The sequence below is a fragment of the Eubalaena glacialis genome, chromosome 10 (genome assembly GCF_028564815.1).
Source record: "Eubalaena glacialis isolate mEubGla1 chromosome 10, mEubGla1.1.hap2.+ XY, whole genome shotgun sequence".
NCBI classification, from domain to species: Eukaryota; Metazoa; Chordata; class Mammalia; order Artiodactyla; family Balaenidae; genus Eubalaena; species Eubalaena glacialis.
This window is the reverse complement of record NC_083725.1, coordinates 38,632,293-38,647,591: the sequence shown is the minus strand read 5'-3', so window position 1 is coordinate 38,647,591 and position 15,299 is coordinate 38,632,293. Positions and strand designations below refer to the sequence as shown.

Sequence of the window (15,299 nt, the reverse complement as noted above, 5' to 3'; positions counted from 1 at the left end):
CAAGAAATGATTTAGCTAATAAATACATAAATAAATTTACTAAATTGTTGGTATTAGTCTGGATAATGCACCTGCCTCTTATAGGACAGAATGCCATAAACAATGTCATCCATTTATATTAATGTCTATAGAATTCAGTGTGTTCCAGGCATGCAGATAATCAACAGTAGTATACATGGGTTTTCAGTAATCACCAGCGGATTAAAACAAAAATATGGTATAAAAATTAAATTGCTTTGCAAAACTTAAATTTAGGTTTATATCATAAGTAAATGTATTTTATTGGTTGTTGGAACCAGGTTTCTCATAGTTGGAGAGAAATTATGAGTTGCTTTCCTAACATTATATAAAGGAGACTGGTGAGACTGTTGTCTTTTTAAACTCATCATTATAATGTCATAGATTTAATATTGATATGTTATAATATATGGCAGATATCATTTCTTTTGATATATAAGCAAGATAAGGATGAAGGGAAACTAGAACAAACTAGGCAGCACTGCATTTGAGGTGGAGAAATCAGTATGAACTCATATTTAGCTTAATACATATATAGATGGATAACTAGAGAAATAATTTTTGATATGTATGTATACATAGGTTAGTATACAAGCTCTAGCCTACATGAAAACCTGGAAACAATGACAACCCAGTAACAATGAGCAAACCCATTGTCCAGATTTTGGTTTTTAAGTATCATCTTCCAATAAGAACAAACAGGACTCCTTGAAGAAATGTACCATACTAAGGCTACAACAGAAAATATACAAGATGATCCCGGATTATCTTGTAATTACAATAAGCATGGAAGTGTTCAAAAAACAAAAGGATGGGGGAATAATTGTAGCTCCAAATGTCCAAAGCTGGAGTAATTTAAGCAACAAAATATTTAGTAAATAATTTAACATTGGATTATAACAAAGTATAAAATAAATATAAATCCATACTGATATAAACAAATGATTAAATTAAAAAATGAGGGAAGAAGAGACAGATCTTCCTTACAAAATTCCAAGTAATATATGTACATATTCTCTCACCCTAGAGAGTGAGCCATACTTCTTGACTCACTTCTATGGAATAGATTATGGAATGGAAAAATTGTAACTTTACAGTGGAGAAACATTGCAAATACACTTTTACCAGTTGATGAAGGTTATCACTAGTGATGTCAATGGGAATACCATGGAACCCCTGGTATGATGTGATACTCTATAGTATTCTTACCAAAAATCCAAAACCTCAATTAGTATGAAAAAAGCATTAGACAAATCCAAACTGGGGGACTTTCTACAAAACTCCTGATTAGTACTCATCCAACTGTCAAGGTCATGAAAAACAAAGATGACAAAACTGTTGCAGAATAGAAGAGACCCAAAGAGATATGACAACTAAATGCAATGAAGTATTCTGAATTGGATTCTGGAACAGAATAAAACACTAATGGAAAAATGGATAAAATCCAAATAAAGTCTGGAGTTTAGTTAACAGTAACATGCTAGTGTCGGTTTCTTAATTTTGGTAAATGTGCCAGAGTAATGTAAGGTAACATGAAAGAAAACTGAAACTAGGTGAGGGGTATAGGGAAACTCTCTGTAGTATCTCTCCAACTATTCTGTAAATCAAATATGTTAAAATGAAAAGTTTATGTTAAAAAATTTATGAGTTGGTTTCCTAACTAACATAAAGGAGACTGGTGAGGCGTCTATCTCTTTTCAAAATTATCACTATGATGCTGTGGATTTAACAGTGATGTGTTATAATATGTTGCAAGCATTATTCCTTTCGATATCTAAATTTTCATATCTTCAGCCAATGGCAAGATCTTCCAGTTGGCTGCTGAACACTCTTGACATGAACTCAGTAATTATAATAGCTTCATTTCTTTCTGTTATGACACAATGTTCCAAGTGCATTTTGTACAGTTCCTTCCACAGACCTGGAATGAGTCATTTCCCTAGACTTGGAATGTCTTTTAGTAGGGTATAGTATTAGATACCACAGAATGTGTACAAGAAGTGTTGATTTTTAATAGGTTGGTCATTATTTCTATGCCTTTAGTGTATAGAACTAGAAAATACGTATTTCATTGAAAATATAAAATAAATCATTAATCCATACTGAAACTTCCAATTCAAATTCAAAACTACCTGGTTTTTTACTTACCCTCTTTGATCTTAAACATGTATCACCTTTCTCTGATGCTTTTTCCAACAACACCAACATAATGATTCATTGGCTTTATGCAACAATATATACACAACATTCTCAGAACAGCAATATCAATACTAGCATCAACAATATGATTAGTGAAAGCAGTGTAACTTGTTTTTTGCAATTATTTTTGTCTTTAGGAGATATCCTACTACAGAGGATGCCAGAATTATCTGCTTTTAAATAAATTAAGATAATGCAACTCTGAGTACCTATGGAAGGTTTATTGCTTCTTTCTCTTTACCCTGATTTTCTGTCCCTAGAGAAAATACTCCTTCTTTTAGATAAATGCTAGTGTGTACATACTTGTCTCTACCTACCTTTTTCTCACATAACATATCCTTGAGATCACTCCACAGTGGTATATAGAGGCAATTCTATTTCACTGAATAACCCCAATGTTTAGATATACAATAGCTTGTAAGGTAGTCTCCTCTCAAAGAACATATGGGTTGTTTGGGGTTTTGCTATGATAAATAGTATTGTTATACATAGTTTTGTACATGCAACTTTTATAATTTTGCTAGTGTATATGTGGTATAGAAACCTAAAAGTACAACTTCAAGTAAATTCGACTGTTATTAGCTTTGTTCACACAATCATTTTTCACCTAGACTATTTCTACAGCTTTCAAATTTCTCCTCCTGCCTCCAGCCTCACTGTATAGCATTTACTACAAACTTCAAGATTTTGGATCTAAAATGAAAATCTGATCTTTTTACCCCTTTGCTGATAATGCTTTTTCTCTATGTCTATGAGATTCAGACAAAACTGCTGAATGAAACAGTTCATAACCATCCCTTGCTTTGCTTTCCAACCTTACTTCCAGCACGCCCCCTAATACAACCTTAAGTTCAGTTATACCAAACTTCTAGTAGTTTACAGAAAGACATATGCCCACTGACATATTGCACATAGTGTTTTCTCTTTACCTAATCCATAAAACACACCCATAAAAATTCAGTTCAAATTCTCTTTGTGAGTTCTTCCTGGGTTCCCTCAAATTCAGAATTAGACTTCCTATTTTGCTCATGTCGTACTCTGTGCCTCCCTGTATTGGAACCTTGATCACATTTTTGGCAACTCTTTATTAATAAGAACTGTCTATGATGTGCCAGAACTGTGCTGAAAATTTACATATATTCTACCAGAATAGAAAGGTTAAGTAATGTATCCATGCTAATGTAGCCAAGGCACTAGGGGTCTATAATCTGAACCCACTTATTTTACTCTAAAAGCCTGAGGTCTTTGAAGACCATATTACTTTTCTAAATATTGTGGATTCTTCCAGTTTAGTTTTTAATCTTACAGACCCCTCTTTGCACCTTAAACTCATTAACTCAACAGGTTTTAATGAGGACAACATGGTCTCTGAAATCAGACAGACCTGAGTTTTATCCCTAGCTCTTGGTTTTATCAGTTACTAAGAATATAAATTTATGTAAGAATTTTAACCTTTAGATGGGTTTCCTAATCAATTTAATGATACCTAAATTTTTCTGTAGATCAAATGATATATGTAAGGCCTTAGCAAAATAGTGAGGGTTCACAAATATTAGGAATCTTCCAGTAATAGCCAGAATTTTGTTTTGTTCACTACTATATCTCAAGCACTTAGACATGGTAGGTGCTCAATATATAACTATCTGAGTGTGAATAAACTGATGAAAAGCCTATTTCCCAGCAAACTTGCCCTTTCTCCTAACTTCCTTTTCCCAATTGAAGATATCACCAACCTGCTGATTACCACAGCTTCTTTTTAGAACACTCAGGTTTCAAACTTGAGGTTACCTTTGATCCTAACTCTTAAATATGTGCCACACCCGTGATTCCCCACCAGGTGATGAGTGTGCCCTGTCAGTTTTATCTCAGCAATAACTTTCATATCTCCTTTATCCTGTTTCTTTTCTATGGTTCTACTACAGATCTTTGTCCCACCTCACCTGATTTTCTGAAAGGCAGTCTATAAACTAGTCTCAGCTCCTGCCTTTCCTGGTCTACATCACCAAACCACCTCACTATCACCAATGTTCCCTTTCTCTGTATATACATAACAGACACCTCCTCACAGAATAAGGTTCAGTATCCCAAGCACTTCATTCAATATGCTCCATTAACGGTCTAACCTAACTTTCTGTTCTTATCATCCTCTATGACCCCAACTTTATACCCCAAAACAGCTCGGCAGCATGTGCTTTATATCATCAGGCCCTTGGACACCATTTTTCTAGTTAGAGAGCTATATCTATCTATCAATATCTATCTATTCTCACAGAAAATTCTCCACAAAGCCTTCCCTGCCACACCATGTGAATGTTTTTCATATGAGGCTGTGGCATGTTCATCTGTGGATTGCTCACAACATCGGGCCTTTCCCATAGCAGAACTGCCCAAATGCTGGCTGAATTTACTTCATAGGATCAGAGATTTGGGTAACTATAAGAAATTTTAGAAATCTTCTAGTATGATACCTTCTTTTAATATATTAGTAAGTTGAATTTCAGAAAACTGTGAAAATATTTACTTAGAATAACACAAAAGCAATAAAATCAAACATATGTATCTTTGGTTTTCTCAGCTGGTAATAATCCTTTGATTTTTTGCAGAGATATAGCAGGATCTTACCTCTGCCTTTACAAATGCTCCAAAGAGAGTCTCAAGTAATTGTTTTCTATATGTAAATTCATACTTGGAATAATAGGAAGTGTATCATGAGTCATATTTATACAATTGTTTGGAGGATCAGAAACTCAAGATTAAAAGTGCAGGTGTTAGCTGTACCATTACTAGCTACATTTTTATTCTTCGCTGTTTTGTCTTCAGCGTTGTTGATTATAATTTCTATTATATATGAATGCACAACGTGTGCCACAGCCTCCACTTGCCTTCCTTCTGAGCCAACTCTAAAACTTGTTCCATTTTGCTACATCTTAAAGACAGGCATGACATGAGGATATATCTATAAGTATATCCCTGTAGATATAGATATATAGAGAGATAAATAGAGATATCCTACAGAGAAAGATAATTTAGATACATAAAGTAAAATGGAGGTTTTAATTAAATGGAAAAATACAAATTAAAAAAACAGATTACTATTTTGGGAAAATATAGTCATGTCATCTGTGGTCATATTAGTCAAGGTGTCATTACGGTGGTTAGATGAAAAATAAAATGACCGTACTACATGTAGAAACTTAGATGAACAAGCTAAGAATTGGTTAACCTTGATTAATACTCTATATGAAAGTAATGTCATTCTATTTAAATAAAAAATTAGATTTTGTTAAAAAATAAAAATAAAACATAAAACTTGTCCTGCACCTATAGTGATGGTGGCATTACATTATTTGAAACCTCAAATCTTTCGATTTTGAGAAGAACAAAAGTTAGTAATTGCCTCTGTGCATTAGGGGGAGCTAGACTAGTTGCCCAACTAGGTGATGAATTTAATGATTTGGTGGGTTTTGAAATTTTAATTTCAGTTAAATTCAACTTGAATTTTATGTGGCTTATATTATCTTCTTATAAGAGAAACAGAATAATACTATTACAGCTTGGTTTTTACATTGACAGAAAAGACAAAAAGGAAAACATTTCAAATCCCACTTGACTTGTAAGACTAAAGCCTTATAAACTGAAATGACAAATGTATGATTTGTGGTATCCAATTACTCACAATTAAGATTTTTTTTGTCATAACAATCTGTTGTGAAATGTAACAGAAAAGTGGATAAATAACAACAACAACAAAAAGATGTGACTTTAAAAGCAAAATTCAGAACTTAGAGAAGCACTCTGAAGAAAAGCACTCTGAAGATTTAACAGATTTAACAGAGGATTAATTGAGGATTATTAAATGTCATCCTCAAACTCCAACTACAGGCAATTGGTGATATCTAATGAAAGGAGACTTGAAGGAGTAAAGGCAGTACATAGTTCAAGAAGTCTTTACCAGGTGGGCCACATTGATCAATTCTTTCTCATCTTTTCCCAAATGTTACATCAGATAAACATAGGCACTTACTATATTCTTTTGTAAAATGTAATGGAAGACAGTACTTTAGGTGTAGAAGACACTAATATGAAGGTATGATACCAGAAGATTTCTAAAATTTCTTACAGTTAACCTTTAAGGAGAATCCCTCCCTCTAACGATTCGTCAAAAGCTTGGCTTTAGCTGATGTGACCCAGCCTTCCAGGCTCTAAAATAATATGATTCAACCAATGGCACCCAAAGAACTGTAAAGATTTAAAACACTTTTTCTCTCACAGTTTAATGGAATTAGGGGATTAGATATACTATCTAGGTCAGGAGACCTCAAACCATAAAGAGGAAATCAGAAACCTTTCATTCACTGCTAGTGCAGTCACTCTCTCTGGGTGTGGTACAGACTCCATCCAATACAGCCAAGTGAAATGAAGTCTTAAAGGTGACCCTTGGAGAAGCAATGACACCATAGCTCTAAAACTTTCTAGAATAATTAATTTTCTTCTACCCATTTAAAACAACTATTGACATCATCAATACAGTGCTTAAGTATTCTTGGAGTGACGGAGTAGAGTGAATATTCTGGAGCTCCAGCTAAGAAAAGATGTGCATGAAAAATACCCCATTTTTCTATCAGGCACAAATACCAACTTGTGCCCACTGCTCCAAGCACTGCCCTTCCCATTCTTCTTCATCAGCCCCTGAATTATGTTCTTGCTACTCCTGAAGTGGGTCTAGCACAGAGGAAAAGTGTCTCCTGAAAAGGTGACTGGAGAGAAAGAACTCTTTAATTACCTTTCCTACTCCTAGTTCCAAGCCTTTCAAAGAACAAGTAGACCCCCTATTCAGTTTTCACTTCTCAGTCTCTTCCCCACCCCGTTCATCGCCCTACTTTGTTATTTAAATTAACTTTTTCTTCCTTCCTCTCTTTCCTAGAATGGTTTGACCTCTCTGTGTCTCTTCTCCAGCCTGACCTCCATCAATTCTTTCCTCCTTGGTTCCAGCTTCTTAGACCTGCCTGAGGCTGCCCTTTGCCCCCTTTTCTCATCCTCTCTCTCTCTTGAGCCCCTTCACATCGTCCATTCCCGTCTCAGGCTCTCCAGATTCCCGGGCTGTTTGCCGGTGAGAAATCTTTGCTGCAGCGAGGACCGGAGTCCCCCGCGCGCAGCCCAGTGGCAGAAGAGGGCGAGGCTGAGAGAAAGGCTGAGCTGAAGGAGAGGGAGGCAGCCGGTCCTCCCCGAGAGCCTGCAAGAATGCGGCAGGGGGCAGGGGGCATGGGGAAGAACTAACTCCCCGAGGCCCTGTTCGGGGCTTGAGGACCTGGCCCGCGGGTGAATTTCCTGCCAAGTGCAGCCGCGAAGCAGAGGCGCCTGGAAAGCAGAGAGGGACGCTGGGGGTGCCCATCCCCAGAGTAGGACCCACTGCGAACGCGGGAAGAAGAGAGGCGGGAGTCGTGAAAAGGAAAAACCTGTCTCCAGACTGGCTCTGGAGCGTCGAAGAGACTGAGGCGCTCCGGTGAGCACCCAAGGGGTGAAGCCTGCCGAGTAGGGGGCGAGGGGCGTGCGGAGGGAGTGCTGCGCGCTCGCGGAGGGGGCGCGAGGCTCCGGGCTGGTGTAGGCTTTAGGTGGCTGCTGGCTGAAAGGAGCAGCGGAGCGCGTGCGGCGGCCGCGGCGCCAGTGTGTGTGTGTAGGTGAGAAAGCGAGGGCCGAGCGCCAGTGCGAGCTAGGCACAGAGAGAGCGCATGTCTCATCCCTGCGAGCAGCCAGTAGCCGCTCCACCACCATCTTTTGCATGTGTAACATTTGCAGCCGGACAGAAAACCTCTCCCAGGGCTATGGAGACTGCGGGAAAAATCTGGCGGCTCGGGATGGATTGCTAAAGGGAAATAGTCATAACCTTAAACCACCCAAACCTCTCTCCTTTTTTCTGTTTTTTTTTTTTTTTTTTTTTGGTTGTTTTTAATTTTAGCGCCATAGTCCTCAATGCCTTTCTGAACAGCCTTTAGGAAGAGTGCGAGAGAAAGAGAGCGCGCGCCAGGGAGAGGAGAAAAGAAGATGAGGATTATTTGCAGACAGATAGTCTTGTTATTTTCTGGATTTTGGGGACTCGCCATGGGAGCCTTTCCGAGCAGCGTGCAAATAGGTAAGCTCTGCTCCGGTGGGGTATGCGTGTGGGTGGCTGTAGCAGATATCCGAAAGTGAGTCAAATGAGTTACTGATAAGCAATTTAGGGGAACCTTCGGCGTCTCCTTTCCCCTCTGCTTCCCTCTTCCTTTCTCCCCTTTATAAAAAGACTGCCTCTTTGGTGCAGGTTCAGTTAGAACAGCACAGAGCTGCCCACCCATCCGTCCTCAGTCTATACTCCTGTTTCCACCTTTGGCTCACGTCGCTTAAGTAGGATTGCAATAAGTTGGGGGAAAAAACCTCCGTGGGGTTTGGTAGCATTTTATCTGATATTTCTTTTTCATTTCTTTCTCTAAAGCATGAAGGGATGTAGAGTTTGTTTAAACAAAACAAAACACCCCCCCCCGGCTTCTTCCCGTGCTGTACGCAGCAGCTTTCGCTATTACAGAAAGACACTGTTTGTGCAAAAAAGCATTTACACCCGCACCTCCTTGTCTTTGCTTGCTACCAGTTAACGGATTCCAAAGTTAGATCCCTTTCCCGGAACCTTTTCTTCTTTTGTTTTCCTCTTGAATCTTTTGCCCTTAATCCTCCTTCTCGACTCTATTTCCAGGGACCCTATCCGTCCTTGGCTTTTCTTGCTATTCTCTCCTGTCTTTTAATGGGACGCAGCAATCGAATTTCTTCCAGCTAAGCCCAGCCTCAGACTGCATCATTTCTCATAGACAGTGCACAAAACGGTGCTAATTAGGCTGAGTCCAAGAGCTTCATAGAAACAAAGTTCATGTCTCCTTTCTGATTTCCCTTTAACCTGCACGTCACCACATCCCTTCATTTCTGTATTTTAATGCAAATTATCTTTTCTTCCCATCTGCATGCATCTTAGAAATGCCCGGAACTGGCTTCTGTAGCAGTGTGCTGAGAATCATGGGGAGGGCAAGAGAGAGAAAGGAAAGCACACTAAATGATCTGTCTCAGAGGTCACTGTGATCATGACAAATTGGGACAGGAAAAGGCTGAGCTGCCTTAAAGACTAAAATATTAAGCATACACCTTAGGGACAAAGGGCAGTCTCCCAAGATGTGACAGGGATAGCTCCTTAATTGTATGTGTTGGTGAATGGCAGTGGATTTGACAGTTCTTGGGGTGGGTATAGTAACATTTACAAGAGGAGACACTGAATGTGCTTTTTCTGCTGTTTTTAATAGGTGGTCTCTTCATCCGAAACACAGATCAGGAATACACTGCTTTTCGATTAGCAATTTTTCTTCATAACACCAGCCCCAATGCGTCAGAAGCTCCTTTTAATTTGGTACCTCATGTGGACAACATTGAGACAGCCAACAGTTTTGCTGTAACAAATGCTTGTAAGTAAAACATAAGTTGTAGGTAAATGAGAAGAGAATTAAAATGGGGCAATAGAGTCTCCTTCCTCTATATTATTATTATTACTATTATTATTATTATTATTATATTTTTTAGAAAGACATTCAAGATCTCCACAGTTTGCTGGTTACAGAGCAAATCAGTTAAAAGTAAGATTTAGTCTCAGGGATATTTAGCTGGTCTTTCTTTCTCTTCCTTCCTTCCTCCCTCTCTCCCTCTTTCCTTTCCGCCTCCCTCACTCCCTTCTTCCTTCTTTTTTCTTGAAATTAATTGAAGTTACTTTCTCCTTTAACATTTCAGTATTATTTCTACAACCTGAATATCAAGTTAGTGAAAATTGTACTCAATCTAGTTTTTGATTTCTGTTCCTTGGTTTTTATTTGCTTTTCACTTGAGTAAGTGTATGTCTTGCTTTTAAAGAAGACACATGCTGTCTTACACTGGTAAAGGCAATGGAAGGTTTGCTAACAGTGAGAAAGAGGGGAGCGGTGGTGTGGAGGATATATATTTGAGTCGGTTGGCTGACGCTGCAGATGATCTGGTGATGTCACTTGAGACTGCCCTGCTCTTATATTCTGGGTTGTAAATGTCTCCTGCTATCAGGTAATGCATATATCCTGTGAATATAACTCCATGAATCCTTACCTTGGTGGCAAATCATGTTAGTGTCCAATCCACTGAATTTACAAACCAACCCAGCTGGATCTGTTATTTTACGCAATAAGATTGAGATTTGGTGATCTTACCTAACGTTATAATTAAACAGTTGTACAGAGCTCCCCTGCCAAAATACTGTATAACTTAATGTAAAAATATAATCAACTGTGTATTAATTTAAAAATCACTAAAATATGATCAGTCGATAGAACATTTAGATTGCATTTTCACTCTTGAGGGAAACACGTTTCACATACCTCCTTATTTTCACATGCTAATTTACTACTGCTCAAATTTTACATGTTAAGATAATGGTTATAGATTATGTAAGACATATAGGAATAATTTCTATATAAAATTTTGCACAGCAGTAATAAAATATTCAATCTGCATTGTATGATATTTTTATTATATCAAGTTGAGTATATTTTAATTTTGAAAGTCCTCTTTCTGAGTACAAAAAAGTGTATACTGAACAAACTAGTGAAATTGAAAACAAGGAGTTTTTATGTTAGGAGGATATCTGTTTCATTAATTATTTTAATTCATATATATTTGCCATTAATTCATCTAACAAGTGACATGATCACGTTTCCTTATTTTTTGGCATCTAATTACTTTACTTTAGAACTTGGTTTCATAAACAGGTTAAAGCATTTGACTTTTTTTTTTAACTGCTACAATTGTATTAATTTGCAGAAATTCTCTAGTTCCTTTGGGTACTACTTAATTTAAAAAATCATTTGTTGTTTTTACTAATAAAGTCAATATTCATTATAATGATAATTATATGGGAGTTATTTTTAAGCAGAAATGAACATAAATTAGAGCTAAGTTTGTGGATAGTCATTTTGAAAATGTCTTAAGTTATTAATTTTTGTTCCAAGTTTTGATAGAGATGTTAACATTTCAAACAGTTCTAGGTATAAAATATTCTCCTTAGTATGTGAATATTATCTGTTGATTTAAATATTTTTCTTGTGTCTCTCTTGAAATTCTGTCAACAAAACTATTTCTAAGTTTAAAGATAATTCATGATTCAAATATATTTGAAGGTACTTTGCCTACAGTAAATTGCTATTTAAGTATTCATTTTTATTATTTAGTTAATGAAAGACTGTCTTAAAAGTGGAGCTATATTAGTTTTATTTTTTCTAACTAAGTGCTTAAGTATTTTAAAGTTTGTGTTATGGCTTCCAGCTATATAAACTATAAAGTGATAATTCTTTCTTCTTCCATATCATATGTTAATCTCATTCAGGAAAATTTTAATTAGTATTATATTATTTATGTAATAAAAATATTGTATAAAATAAAGTGTTACTGGTAAAGAACCTATAAACATAAGAAATTGCTAAGAAGCTGTACACAGAATGAAAAAGTAAAAAAAGGTATAAAATATAGGTAATATGCTATTCTTTAACATGTTAGAATTGAGAAAATTGAAGCTAAGTAAACTAAGTCTGCTTATTTTGATTCCAAGTGTAACGCAATATTAGTGGTGTCATGTTTTTCATAATCACATATAATTGACTTTGTGTACATGCTTAAAATATTTTTAAAAAACATAAATTGTAAATAAGGAAAAAAAATTTTCTAGTGAAGAAACGGAAAAATTTTTGACAAATGAGTATGCCAAATGTCCTTAAGGCAAATCTAAGCAGAATTTGGGAAAAATCAATGGTCAGAGAGTGTGGGTCAGGTGATTGGTGTTTGTTAAATGGACTGACCTAGAGCATGTAGACGCATGATTTTCCAGTCTAATTAAAGGTGAAACATAAGCAATAAGTATGAGGCAAACTCATATATCAAGCTGTATGCCTTTGGGTACAAAAGGATAAAAATAGTGTTCTGGAGAATTAACATGGAACTTATTCCTCACAGTGATACAGGCTAGATTTAAAAATTTTTCATGTTGGATTAAATATAAATATATTTTTTAAATATAAAAAAATATATGTGTCCGGCTAGGCTTATTTTAAACACGATTTTCCTGCAGTGTGCCCTTGTAAAACTTCATAATCTAGTGTCTTTGTGAATAAAGGCCACTAAACAGGATATGTTTATTTTATGGAATGTATACTTAAAGACAAAAAAGGCAGATTAAAGAATAAAGAGTATTATTGGTCATCTATTGGACAGATGTAATTTAATGTTGGTTCTTCTGCCGCAAAATTAATTTAGCTCTCTAAGAATACTTCAGACAATCTAAACATTCTGTGTATAGAGTTTACATACTGCATAAGTATAAACCCAATTAACTCAAATTTTTCCCTTTTGGTATAAATCCCAAGTTGCTGAGAGAGGGTGGGGATAATTTTGGCTTATAGTTTCATTTTATGTTTTTACAATATTTGTGTAAGATTAAATTAAAATATTGTTCTCTTTTTAAACTATTCACATGGTTGAAAAATCACACTTTGCTAAGTATAAAACTGAAATTATAAGAAATACAGATAATATAGAATTATGACATATTTCAATAACAAAGTATAGGTGTAATAAATAGCCCAAGTAGTCAAATTTCAAAATGTAATTAAAGGTATACATTTCTTTGTTGTAATCTATTCAAAGTATGGGGTATGGCAAAATAGATATTTAAAAAATAAATTCAATACGGACAATGTCCTTTAATAAAATATTATACAGTTGACCCAAAGTAGCTATCCTTGCAAACAAACATGCTAGTTAAATTGAATATGTTCTTTGCAAAACATTTGAGACAGCCTGAAAAAGCAGGCTATGTTCTTATATTTTTCTAATAGTTAATAAAGATATTTTGGTTTGGAGGATGATGTATCTTAAATTTGGCCAAAGAAGTAATAACCAAAATACTAAAGTAGTCTATCACAAAGCTTTCTAAAAGATAAAAAGATGAGACATTGCAATTATTAATTTAGCCCAGTTACATTAGCTATCCTGTAAAAGAATAAGTTCCTTTAATAAGGCAGTCCCTTACAATATAATCCGCAGATGTTCAGTTTCTCAAATGATTCTTTTAATTTCATATGGGTAGTAGGAAAAACATAGTGAAATAGATCAAGTACTCATGTATTGTCCCTTAGGTGAAATAATAAGAGAATTTTGTGGAATATTTCCAACTTTTTAAACTTGGATAGGAAAGACCAACTGGTTAATATTTTTGTTTTATTTTTTTTAAAATAATGTGTTTATCTTACTCTCCTTTTCTGTCTAAAATCTGTCTATTCAGTGGTTTACAACATGATGGATAAGAAAGTTGTAAGTCAAAAATAGAATGCATATTATACCCTAGTAATGATGAGAAAGTTGTTCTTTTTAAGTTAAATATTAGTTCTATTTGTGATGGGTTTAGTTATCAACTCGAAATACCCAGTTGTGTGCTACTTGTAAAAGTAGGTTGGTATGTAAAATATACTTGTTTAGTTAATCTAAATACATTGAAAATGTGACACTATATCCAGTAGGCTCTGCAGGCAGAGCTTATATAATAGGGACTTAATTCAAACTTGTTTAAGGGTACTAAATAATACAAACTTTTGGCTTTAATTCAACAATGTTTAGGTTTTGTACATTTTCCTTTTCTAGGACATGAAGTCCTAAAAAGACATTCTAAGAGTTTATATTGGACTGATATAATAATCTTAAAAATGCTAAAAATAAAATTCTGATGGTTTGACCTGCAAAGTTGTTAGCAGAAATACGTTAAATACTATTTGACTTTTGATCATTTTTAGGAAAATGAGTGACTGTCATTAGGTTTCCTTATTCTGATTCTGAATTGATAGCAAGATTCTATGTTGATTTGAAATAATTCTTTAGTTTTATAATATTCTTTCCCTCTTTTTCTTAATTTTCCACATGAGATTGATGACAAGGATGGGTCACATTCCTATGGTTTGTCCCTTTCTTAAATGATGCACAGTTTGCATTGATATATTTCAGAATTGTCACAGTACTAAGCTTTCTTAAAGCCATTTGAAAAACTCTCTAAACTTTTTTTTTTCTTGTGGATTCTCCCAAGTGTTTTTATTTCTCAAAGAGGAAAAAAAAATTACTTTCTGACATTGGGAAATATGTATATGTCTTATTTACAGAATTTTACTATAGTTCAGAAATTTAAAATGAAGAATAAATACCATACACCTTACATTTTACTACAACACATAGTTTTTAAACTGCTTCTATGTACATGATTTTATTTGACCTCAAGCTAGTCTTCGAGTGAGACTGAGAAGATGGTCATTATTTTTTAGTTTAGCTAGCTTTGGCTCAAAGAAGTTACTTGACTTGCCAAAGACCATGTAGCTAATAAGCTGCAGAGCCTGGGTTTGAACTCAGGTCTTCTAATTACTATCCTAGTACTTTAACCAGGAGACCATAGGATGTGAAAACTACATCTGTATTGAGATTACTTGAATCAAGAAAGAAAAGAATTGTCATTTATTTTTTTCTAATTTAATTGTAACATTTTGAAGAAAATAGGGCAAGACATTTCTGGCAACTTATTCATTAATCAGATGGCAGTGAGTGATATAGCAAAGACTGAAACCATATTGTGTAGTGAATTTGTCCATTCATTCACTAGATTAGATAATAAACATATCCATTTATTCATGAAACATATTTATCAAGGGTAACTGTATTTAAGACACTATACTAGAAATGAGCATAGAGAAACTTATAAGAGTAGTTGTTGCCCTCAAGAAGCTAATAGTCTAGGGGGAAAGATGTACAAGCCAGTTATCACAGTACAGTAAGACAAAGTATTATGACAGAGAAACAGAGTGCTATGACAGACATTAACACAGGAAGGAACATCAAACTTGGCATGGTATCCTAGGGGAGATGTTATCTGATCTGGGTGTTAAGACTCTAGTTGAGTTATTTGAAAAATAGAGAGGAAGGAAGGCACGCCTGGCCAAAGGAGCAGAACATGACAAGGCACC

At 35.4% G+C, this 15,299-nt stretch overlaps 1 protein-coding gene across 3 annotated transcripts in view; it reads left to right on the top strand.

Annotated features, from left to right (window-relative positions):
- The first annotated feature begins 8,224 nt into the window (after positions 1 to 8,224).
- GRIA4 (glutamate ionotropic receptor AMPA type subunit 4) overlaps positions 8,225 to 15,299 on the top strand; it is a 519,215-nt gene continuing 512,140 nt past the window's right edge. For all 3 annotated transcript variants that reach the window (XM_061202612.1, XM_061202613.1, XM_061202614.1), the window contains exons 1-2: positions 8,225 to 8,347; positions 9,537 to 9,695. In XM_061202612.1, the coding sequence (XP_061058595.1) occupies positions 8,260 to 8,347; positions 9,537 to 9,695 (247 nt within the window). In that variant the 5' untranslated portion in view covers positions 8,225 to 8,259. The remainder of the gene's footprint in view (positions 8,348 to 9,536; positions 9,696 to 15,299) is intronic.